At 41.1% G+C, this 11884-nt stretch overlaps 1 protein-coding gene across 6 annotated transcripts in view; it reads left to right on the top strand.

Moving 5' to 3' along the window:
- Positions 1–632: 632 nt before the first annotated feature.
- LOC111571754 (kinase suppressor of Ras 1) overlaps positions 633–11884 on the top strand; it is a 35823-nt gene continuing 24571 nt past the window's right edge. For 2 of the 6 annotated variants that reach the window (XM_023275070.3, XM_023275069.3), the window contains exon 1: positions 3935–4495. In XM_023275070.3, coding sequence (XP_023130838.2) covers positions 4286–4495 — 210 coding nt within the window. In that variant the 5' untranslated portion in view covers positions 3935–4285. Of the gene's footprint in view, positions 814–3934; positions 4496–7124; positions 7255–7419; positions 7604–11884 lie in introns of those variants that run through there. The other 4 variants (XM_035950407.2, XM_023275071.3, XM_035950406.2 and 1 more) reach the window with 4 other exon arrangements.

Raw genomic sequence — 11884 nt, 5'->3', positions numbered from 1 at the left:
ATGTTTCTTAGGAGAGCCTGTGCAAGTCATTGTTGTGTTTGAAAGTGACCTGTTGGATTCTACAGTGAAGGAAATTAACCCATGTAATAGTATAGCTACAAAATCTGCTAGCATACTGGCATAGATAGCATCAGAAGTGGATGAAACAGAACCACATCTTGATTTCTACCAGCAAAACATGTTGATATGTTCTATCTGATTTGTATAAATTCATGACCTGAATCAAAAAGTGATATCTTAATAGTACAATGAGCTAAGTCTGCTGTTATCTGAGCTGCAGTCCTCATGGGCAGACTGTACAAGCCAAAGTCTGTCTTAAATGTTCCTGTCGGGGCTCAGCCTCCCCAGACCTGAAGGGATGCCTCCTGGAAATCCTGGCCAGCAAAGAAGATAGAATCAGATTGTCCACAGTCTAATTTAATCTGAAGCTGTGAGCTCCATGCTACGTGTGGTGTCTTGGCTGTCCAATAGTACAACAGTTTAAACGGCTTAAGAGGCCGTCAGGCAGGGAAAGGATCATGTGGTCCTCAGCTTTGTGAGTCATGTCAGCGAGCTGTCAGCTATCTGATCACTGCTTATTCTTCACTTTTTAACATGTTGCCAATACTTTTTGGATTGGTCGAACGATGCGCATTGTTTGTTACCGAGCAAAGGTCAGGAATTTTCAAGTATTATTTAAGAGGAAAATGAGCTCTTGGAAAGAACTGCAGCAACAAGAGAGAACACGGGGGGGAGGAGAAACAAGTGGTGAGACACTGAAATGTTTTCCATCAGAGATACTGGGGATCGCTCATAAGACACCATGCACATGAGGTAATTAGACCTAATTCTGATGTAGTGGCTTCTTGTTGTCTTTCACATTTCACCTTTCCGTGATTCGTCAGCTCAGTAGCAGCCACAAAGATAATCACTTGCTTGTGTATACAATAGATAATGACCCAGACATATGACATTAAAGAGGCAAAAAAAAAAAAATCTTTAAATTGCAGAGAGAATGTGACCTTTAGTGTGACTAAATGTCATATTCAGCAAATATTCTGTGTCAAACATTCATGACTATGATATTTCACAACTCAAAACAATCAGAAAGTGTTTGTGTGCTGAGCATAATGTATGGAACAAAACACTGGTTTGAGTAAGTATGTTTTCTATAAGGTAAACACATGCTACCAATATTATATTTCTCTTTAAAGCCTTTCTTTGCTTGATTCCTCTGTTACAATTAAGTAACTTCGTTTTGCAGGCAAAGAGGAGCTGAAACTAGTGTGGCGTTCTGTTGGCGTGTCACCATCAAATCTGTGCTGTTAATACAGCAAGACTGAATTCACCAAGTGGTGAACCGACAATAGTTTACACCCCAAACTTGGCATTGTGTCTGTTTCAGTCCATTGTGACAATGCTATGAGATTGATTTGCTTTTCTATAATAAATGAATGTCAGATTTTAATGTTGATTCAGGGGAATTCACATTTGCTAGTTTCAGGTGGCTGAGGCCTGACTCAGTGGAGTACCAAAACAGGCTGAGTGTGGTTTCAAACTCCCTTGTTTGGTTTTTCACTTCTGCACTGCCTGATTTGTATATGCTACCATGCGAGGCTGCTATTTGGACTGGTGCATTTTCTGGCCAGAGCAAGCCACAGTACAGTTTCCCCTGCAATCAGAAGAGGAGGAGAGACAGACAGACAGATGGAGAGGAGGAACACAGGGCTCCATGAGAAGTGACTCACGTTCCATTGTATAATCAGGGTATATTAAAGGAAGGAACATCGCACCCTCATTGCAGCAATAAGCCATGTGTACTGTTGCTTGGTGGCTGTGGAAACATGCACATTCATCCTGCCCCAATGCATTTTATATGCACTGTCTTGATATGAGGACAGATGATCTACCATAGTGTCAAAGTTGCAACAACAAATCATTTGTCTTTTAATTTTGGCTGCATGGATTTATGGATTTAGCATGAAAATGTCTGTGAAGAGGATTAGGTGATTAGGTGAAACTACATGCAAATGGAACAAACTCTGCACAAATTGCTCCTTAATTGAAGTACAAAAAGAAAGCAACTCTTTATCAGATGAATAGCAAATTTTGCCAGAATATGTTGCAGAAAATTTTTTGATGCATAGTAGCTTTTCTATATCAACTACCTGTAATCTATTAATCATATTGCTAAAATCTTTATCCCAGTAGGCCTTACGGTGCATCACTTTCACTCAGCACACAGTAATGACAGTGCATGGTGCTGCAAGGTGAAAGGTGGTGATTATTCTTGGAGTCCAAAGCTACTCTCGATTTGCTAGTCCTGCTTTTCTGTTCTACTACACAATTGTGCTGTGTTGTAGTATTCTGGGATCCAGAATTCCTTACAGCAGTCCTGAAAAGCACATCTTACAATATCATATATTTATATTATTATCTGAGGCTTTTGTACAGACCCTAAAAGAGTCTAGGGATGAAACCTACTTTGATAAAATGCTGCTGAACAATGTTTTACTGACCCAGAATCTGCACCTGAAAGACAGAAACAGGAGGCTTATCTTATATTATGTAAGTTATCTTATGCGTGTTTGAATTGTAATTATCTTATGGGTTTCATCAACAATTCAAAACGCACAACTTTATCGACTGCTCTAGATTTTTAATTACATGAGTTACATAAAATTATACCACATATGAGTTCTTATGTACTTCTACATGGCCGTCTAAGCTCAGCTGATCTGAATGATTAACTAAAAAATTTGTATTTGGCATGCATCAATTTGGTGAAGCATAATAACCAAAAAAAGCCAGAGAGACAGACAATGTGCCACCTGAGTGTCAGTAATGGCCTTGCACTGGCTCTGCCTCTGCCCAGAAAGTCATACCTGTGAGACAGCATGTAAAAAACATGTATCTTCCATATCAGGCATTGTCATAGTGAGAGAAGCACAGGCAATAACAATACAAACAAAAATAACGATGACTCTGGTCTAGAAGTGTTCCAGTAAATCATCACAATGTGATAGTGAGTCAGCATGTGCAACACCAAATCAGCCTAATGGAATTCAGCCATCCTTAATGTTATTATTTACACCTGTTTTTCTTCTTCTCTGACATGTCAAAATGCAGTGTGAAAAAAAAAGCCTGCACCATGGGTCCGACTGCGACACCTAAATAGAATGGAGCCGTCATTAATGTTATTATACTTGACCTAGTGAAATATTTCCCGAAAATATTTCAGTGTGTATCCTATTTTTAAAAAAGTCATAACCTTTTGCAAATCATACACAAAAATTGCACCTTTTTTTTGCACAAAATTGAGAGAAGTCTTCAAGCAGTGTTTTCAACTCGGAAAGATGTAGTTTTTCTTTCTTGTGAGCTGGTATTGGACATGTTTCAGACTATCCTAAAAGGAAAAACATGAAAGAAGTGGGAAAAGCTGATCAGTCATGTAAACTAAATATTTGCTAAGTCAAAACATATTCAAAAAAAGTGTTTGGTCTTCGCATTAATGCTTTTTCTGAGGGAAGAAAGAGCCAGATACCTCCTTAGTTGAGCATAAAAAAGGTTTTCCTGAATTTTGCAGTTTTTAACTTTAAGTAAAAACCTGTAATTGAAACACAGCTAGTGAGCTAGTTTGCACAATGCCAAATAAGCTTAAAATAATTCAGCCATCATTCATTTTATTATTTTCATTTGTGCTTAGAGCCCACAATTCCTGTCAATTCTTTATTTTTTTCACCGTGTTCTTACAGTAATTGAATTTTTTTAAACAGTATTCATGCTACCGTTATTGCATAAAGCTGATATTATTGTTCTTTTTTTGTCACGTGTGCGCTAGCGTTAGCATGTGGGAGGAGGTTAAGCTAGCGTGGAGGTGCGGTTTCTGGAACCTGCGTGACTCCATTTCCCAGACTGCACCGCGCCCCATGATGTTCCCAACAGCTGACAGACGGTGAAAGCCTCTGCCAGAGCTGTCGGTGGAAGACTGAGTATCCTCTCGTCGGTAGCCGGACTGAAAATACAAGTCGAGCATTAGTGGACTTTGGAGCGCTTTTACTAGCCTCGTTACCGTCGATCAGCTTGTTTTTTTTTTTTATTAGATATATATATTCCAAAACCACATTATTTAGTTTGCATCCTGACCTTTTTTTCCCCCCAAGATTTGGGAGCTGGAGGGGGACACATTTCTGTCAGCTAACTTCCACAATAGGTTTCGCTGCGTCGCCGGGCTGCTGCATATGTTTGATTTTGGCTCAGCAGTTTGACTCCAGCCCCCTTTCCAGCCGAGCCCAAATGCTGAGGAATGGATAGTGTGTCTGCCAAAGGTGGGAAGATGGTCGAGAGTGATGAGCAGCCGGAGAGGGATAGCGGCGGTGGCGCAGCGATGGCCGCACTACATCAGTGCGAACTCATCCAGAATATGATTGATATCTCCATCTCCAGTTTACAGGGGCTACGGACCAAATGCGCCGCGTCCAACGACCTCACGCAGCAAGAAATACGCACTTTGGAGGTAATGAGCTTTTTTTTTCTCCCTGATATGTCAAAGCCCCCGCTGTCCTGCGATGGGAAGCAGTCTAGTCAAATTGCGGAGTCATGAAGCCCTAACGCTATGTCCGCCTCTCAGGCTGCAAGCGAGGCGCCCTATCAGAGCACATTTTGTCGCCTGGGTGCTGTGCTGGGGGTCGATGCATTAAGAGGTGAAGATGGCACACGATTTCTAAATCAACTTTTGCCTCCATTGTGCCTCTAGAAGCTTCCCAAACCGTGAGCTTGCATGCCTGATCCGGCTATTTGTGTGACCTCTTTCTCCATTATTTGCCAGGAGCCCCCCTCGGATAGTTCCCAGCACCGCGCCGTGCAGCTGAATCCAGCCTGGCCTAATGGCACACATTCAATAATCTGATACTGCTATTATTTATGTTGTGCACCGTGTCTGGTACAGAGCGCAAAAAAGGGGCAAATGCACGTCGTGTTCCATGTGTTTATGTGTTTCCAAACGCGTAAGAAGGCAGGCTTTGATGTACGCGCTACTCTCCTGCATCTGGATGCAGATTCAATTTCTGTCGTGTTGGAATGACTTGACATTGCTTTTTTTTTGCGCATGGCTTTGTAGGGCAGCATATGAACGTATATAGCAGGCAGAATAATAGAGAAGTCATGCCAGTTGGCGTGCAGGCATCAACAAAGGACGCACACTGTATATGTCTTACTTTGCATATCTGAAAGGATGGTCATAAAATTCAGATTAAGGCTGGAAAATGCCGTGAAGAGTTAGCAGTAGTAGCCACTCTTTTATGTGAAGTGGGCTTTTCATTTTATGTTTTTATTTATTTGCATACATAAACAGAATATTTGTATTTATTTATTTATTTATAATATTTTTATTCATTCATTTAAATTATTTTATGAATAACTCATTATTGGCGCAGCGATAAAATAATTAGATATTAAATATTTGACAGAATTAACTGCCACCTATTTTGATAACAGATTAAACAGTATGGGGGGGAAAAAGGCAGATATCATTATCATAAATTTGAATATTTTTACTTTTTTCACTCTTGTGAACTGAACAAAACATTTGAGGAGGTCATCTTGGGCTTTGGAAAAGCATAAACATATATTTTATGGTATAAAATATAGTACATATATATATATATATATATATATATATATATATATATACACGCATCTACACGCATATAAATACACATTCATGCATAAATTTAATTTAATGTTTTTTATATATATATATATATATATATATAGAGTGTGTGTGAGTGTGAGTGTGTGTGTGTGTGTGTGTGTGTGTGTGTGTGTGTGTGTGTGTGTGTGTGTGTGTGTGTGTGTGTGTGTGTGTGTGTGTGTGTGTGTGTGTGTGTGTGTGTGTGTGTGTATCAATGGATGTATATATGTTTAACTGTGTGTGTATCGATATGGTCCCTTTTCAAAAAAGGGTCAGGCCTCCATGTTTACACTTACGGGATGTTTACAGTCACATATTGTTTTTGTGAAATTCTTAGCAGTGACTGAAGGGATCATGTCATGGAAAGTCCAGCTTCATGTTGTTAGTAACACTGCCATGAGGGGACAACAGGCCCTGTTTCTGCTGAGGAGGGTGATAGTAAGAGAGGGTAGGTTGGTGCGGGGATATAAATGGCTGATACAGTACATTTTGATGAGACAATGGAGATGTGGAAAAAGCGCTGGGATACTACAAGTTTAATGGCTACGAATGTGAACTTGTGGAGGATAAATGAATGTATCTTTGTGCAGGCTCCAGACATACTGACATTGTAGAGACATGATAGATGGTAAATGGGTTTTCTGGTTCATGGTTTATTTAAGTCTTATACCTTGGCTAAAAGGAATATTCAGTCTTGATTGGCTGGAGGCTATCAATTATCCATGTCTGTTTTATTTCTGTATAACTGAACACCCTTTGAACAATTGTGCTGTTGCTCCTAAAAACTAATGTTCCAGAAAGCACAGAGCGTTTAGTTTCAGCCACACAGACGCACAGTGACCTGCTTTTCAAGTCATCTCCAAAATGCTCCGGAATCATGCAGAAAATAGTCCTTTAAAGCAGCATTATTTAGTCCCACATTTTCATTGCATCTGTACTCTTGTTACTGGCAGCTTGCTTGCCTTAACAGGGCAGACAGCAACACAATCTCACCTGCTCAAAAGATCTGTTTGTGTTTGTGTTGGTAGTATCAAAGTGTGCAGAAAAAAAAGAGATATACACTAGAACAAGGCAGAGATGACAAAGCAGTCATATGCTTTCAGGTGCAGCTTTTTATCCATTTTTGAGAATATAAATGTCTACAAAATAATTTGGTAGCTCACTAGCTTGCTGGCAGGCATCAGGTGCGAGTTGGCAAGCTGCTGTGTGGGAACAAATTTTCACTGGCTCAAGTAAAGAAGTCTGGTATTAGATGAAAAAATTCAGCTCATTACCTGAAATAGAAACGAGAACAAATCAGTTTGCATGTTTTGTAGTTTTCCATTTGCGCCCACGCCACTCCCACTGCCTTTGTGCGATGACAGAAAATGAAACTGAACTTAGCACTTTGTCACATTTTGGTATCCTAAAGCAAAAATATACGTTAACAAATGTAGGTAGATCTGAACGGTGTGTAGCAGTCTGTTTGAATAGTTTGTGAAGTTAGGGCCTGTCCTACTCTACATACTTCAACTCTTCTTCATCCGCTGTCATGTGTAGCGTGTCACTGGAACAGGATGTGATCTGGCAGAGTTCTTCCTGAGGTATGCTGTCTTGTAGATACATCTTGCATCGGCATTGTTCTACGTGACAATGGACAGGCCACGCTGCTCTCACATGTTTTCTCGAATGCTATGAAAACTGCTCTGAGGTCTCTTTCCTGTGCCTATGAGGCTGTTATTCAGGGGGCTATCTCTGAAAGTCAGATGTACGAACAGCACATGTGGTTACCTCCAGTTAGAGTTTGCTGCTTTGTGGCCCGGCAAGGTTCAGAGCTGCTATCTGTTGTATCTGGAGGATCAGAACAACTTGGAACCTTTTGTTTTGAGGCCTGTTAGCGGAGATAAAGGCCTCAAACTGCTTACTGACTTTTAGTGGCTGCTCTGGAAACAGGTACTGTAGATACTTTATGGTTTGTGGAACACCTAATTGCAGATCTCAGTGGTGTATTTTAATATCATATTTTCAGTCTTTTTAAGTATTTTTTGTGTGTTTCTGGTCAGCGGTGAGTTTGGAGTGCAGCTAGTCGGTCTTACATAGAAGTTATACTGTGTGTGCTGTTGTGTTCCAACATCTGGGGTGAATTTAAAATGCAACTACCATAAACTTCTGATGTCATTTGATTAGTAATGTCTTAGACGGCTCATATGAAAATGGACAGGGTTTCTCATTTCCACGTTAACTTGTCTGTGCATCAGTGTTGGTGGCTTTTTTTGTGACGTGTTGTTTTTATCTGTTTGTTGTCGCGTTATCTCTATGACATCAACTTTTTTGTACGTTATATATACAGGGTGAGTGAACAATGTATGAACAGTAAGTTTCACTCTTTATCTTTATATGCACAAGGATCAAACCAAGTAGAATCATTCTTTTAAAGTGTTCTTAGTCATTCAAACAAGGGAAGGACTATCATAAAACAACAGGGTTTGACTGATGTGGTTTTTTTTTTGGGACTGATACCAATTATTAGCAATCAAAGAAAATCAATAACCAATTTTTGTAACAAATGCACATTTTCAGTCAAGATGAAATCCCTTTTGTCAAAATTTTTAATAACAAAAACTCAAACACAAAGCATCATTGGAATATTTTGTGTATTTATGCTTTACTTATCTTTAATCAAAAGAGAACTTTTGAACATTTATCCTTCAAGGCTGATTGGCTGTCATTTTCTGATTTGCGACCAATTAGATGCACAAACCCACTGAGTTACTACAGATAGTAAGAGGCAACTGCATCAGAGTTAAAGCTGCAAAAATGTAAATAATTTACTATATTTGAAATTGGTTTTAGAAAACATAGTGATAGTGGTAATTCAAAAACTGTTGAATTTTGGGCCCAATATTTGGCCACTCAAAGCAGTTTCATGTTGCCTGTTCTTTAGCTGTTTGGCCTTTAGCACCTTGTGAAGCGACAAGAAAAGTTAAATTTCTTATTGGAGATCAGTAAGCAGTGTCAACTACTTCACCTAAATCCAAATATAACAGATTTGTTTAAATACTTCTTCCAGTTTATCGTAATAATGTTTTGTTTTGGAAGGGCAAACCATAGGGATTTTAGATCAGTTTACTGACCAGGCTCAAACATGTCCATCATTATCATTACTAACAGGGTCTAGATGTCTTTCAACAGTCCTTCCAGTGGAGCTGTCAGTACATCAGCAGTCTTACTTCCTTTGTCGTTACTGGCAAACAGTTTTGAAACCACATCTTGCCATAAGAGTGCACTTTCACTTCTTGCTTTAGCCCTGCTTGAGGTTTCTCTTGCCACATGCCTCCTGTATTAAAACTCAGCAAGATCAGGGAGTTAGTATTTGACTTTAGATGGCTCTTTTACGTCCTGATACCCCTATAATTCAAAATTCCGGCCGATATGTCAAGAGTTGCTCTTCAGACACGCGGAAGACATGTCTGACACAGTGAGATGCGAGAGGTGTACACAGTGTTCCCAGCGTCTTGAAATTCTAGCAAGCACACTGGCTTGCCACTGTCATATACGAGCGCAGGTGATCGCGTGTATCCTGTTCGGTAACAGGAGTAGCGAGACATAGATGTCGTTGCTACTAAAGCTGTAAGCAACTTTAATTCATGTGTTGAATTTGAGCAATCTGTGTGAGGTCAGAGGAGTTTGTCACGCTCCTGGTGCGAAGGGTTATTATTCCCATATTGCACTGGAGTGCAATCAAGAGTGGCTTGAACTCACTTTATTCTCTCATTGAAAGAGCTTTATTATTCCACTTGAACTGTGTTTTTTCCTGCCTTGCCAGTGAGAGGATAATGATACTGGCCTCTCAAATGGAGTGGTAACTGGTACTTCACTTTTCACATGTTAATCCCACTCAGCTTGGTCTCTGTCTGCCTCTCATGCTGCTGCCACTGTGTTACTTTTACTGTAGCTCCTCATGTATTCCTCACTTTTGCTTCATCATATCCACTTGCAAAGCCTCAGCAGCCTGTTTGTTTCTCAGACCACATCCAAATCAATTTACATGATCCACACCCCAACTTAAAAGCATCCTAATGACAGTAGAACTCCAGTGTGCTGCTTATGTGCTGTGTTTTACATAATCTTAAACAATGTGAGAAATGTTGGGACGTTTGTTCGCGAAAGCATTGTCTTTATCTATTTAACCGCTGCTCTCGGCAGTGATCAGCAAACAGCAGAGCGTCACTCTGTTTTGTCTCCTCACGGTGTTGGAGAGAGTTTGCTGTGCGCTCGTGGTGCGAGCTGTTGTGGCTGCATCTATATTTAGACATCTTTCTTCCTACGCATTTTCAGGGTTGGTTGTTAAATAAGAAAATCAAATGACGCGCAAAGAGCCTGTGCGAGAAGGGAGAGCAGAGAGGAAAGGGGAGGGGAGAATCAAAGCCAATCCGCTGGGCTCCTTCTTATGACATGACAGCCACTGCGTGTTTGTGTGTGTGTGCGTGTGTGTGTTTGTGTGTGTGCGTGTGCGTGTTTGTGTGTGTGTTTGTGTCGGAGGCCTAGAAGTAGAGAGCAGAGAATGTCGCTCACACGAGGGTCGAGAGGAAACACAACTGGACTGTCTGTATCAACGCTGACCCTGACTCTGTTTCCTTGATGTATTTTTTCTTATTGCACAGGAGGTGTAGTTGATAAGAATGGACTGCATGATGTGGAAATCAGAATGCTTGAGGAGTGTAGGCAGGCCTTGATCTATTCTTAAACTGACTAAGGATGAGTTACATTATATCCTGTAATTTTGAGGTCTGCGTAATTTCTCTTTTTTGTGCAAAGGAGGCGATTTGCTGGCCTTAGCTCCAAATAAGGACGTTAGCATGATGTGTCTGGTTGTAAATGGTTAAAATGACTATATATTGTATCTATGTATGTATGTGTATGCATGGCGTACTTCAATTATTGTATGGAAGTATGTAATTATGCACAAAAACATATATTTACGTAGGGGTGTGAGCTTGAACAAGGCCGAGAGTTGGCCTGTCTGGCTTGTGTCGGACGCTCAAACTTGGACAGACTCACACCTTGCGCCCAGTTACAGTTTGTAGAGAGTCCTCACCCCCTCACCCCCTCACCCCATCAGCCCAGCATCAACTTACAGTGGTGGTAGCAGTGATAGAGGAGGGGCAGTAGGCCATTGTTTTGGACTGTCAGCCATGTAGCCCCAAGTGAATCCCCCACCCATGCGCCCTTGTGAACTGGCCTTCGCAAAACTACTCTTCCATTGTGTTTTTGTCTTTTGACATGTCCCCCCCGTGTAGATAAAATTATTCGTCAGCCATAACGCAACAGAAGGTTTCCTTGCATGATATTCTAGAAAATGCATCCTTGAAATCAATGCTAACATTACATTTGCATCATCTTTTAGCTTTGCTGCCACTGTGCTACATTCCATGTTGATTGTAAGCTTCCACATGAGAAGACAGTGGAGTCTGCAGCTTACAACCAAAAAAAATAATGAAAGGATTCCTAATCTTAGCGTTTCTTTGTGGCCGATGATGTGTTCAGATGTGTTTTTCACACAGATTATAGTGTTAAGTCAAAGTCTGTTCAAGATTTGTAAGAGATTTTTGTTTCAATTTTAATGCTCAACCCATGAAAAGCTCATGACTGATCAGTTTCTTATGTCTTTCTGGAGCAGAGAGGACACATGGCTAATAGGATGTAGGATGTTTTGTTCGTGAGTCTGATCTGACAGTAAGAAAAGTGTGCATATTTCTGTTTGGGAGAAATCACCTGACCTTCCTGTGCGAATATCATTTTCTGGGATGGAGCATTGTTGCTCAGATAGGCCGTGCTATCCTTGGCAGGTGCACCAAAGTGGCTGTGTCAGCAAGAGCCTTGAGAAAACAACTGAAGCAGTAGGATGTGCTGCCCGGTCTGCTGTGTCAGGCCGGCCGCTGCCTGGGACTCCTCTCCCTGCTCCTCTCTGGTGGCTGACACACTGCCTGTCACTCATCTCCTCACAGCATTAGGTCGGTTGCCATGGTGTTGTTTAGCTCCGCTGACAGGTGGGCTCTGACGCCATCTCTCCTCCCCCTCCTCCCACCTCCAGGCCACACGTCAAACGCTGCTCTTTCTCTACTCCGCACCAAAAATAATATGCGACGGGGGCCTGTCATTATCTCGTGGTTCGCCGGTGTGCCTGACTCTGCTCCCAGCACCATTACACACAGTACTGATATCAGGGAGGGA

This window comes from Amphiprion ocellaris, chromosome 14, assembly GCF_022539595.1.
Source record: "Amphiprion ocellaris isolate individual 3 ecotype Okinawa chromosome 14, ASM2253959v1, whole genome shotgun sequence".
In the NCBI taxonomy this organism is placed as follows: Eukaryota; Metazoa; Chordata; class Actinopteri; family Pomacentridae; genus Amphiprion; species Amphiprion ocellaris.
Note: the sequence above shows the minus strand (reverse complement) of the source record. Positions and strands in the feature narration are given on the sequence as shown.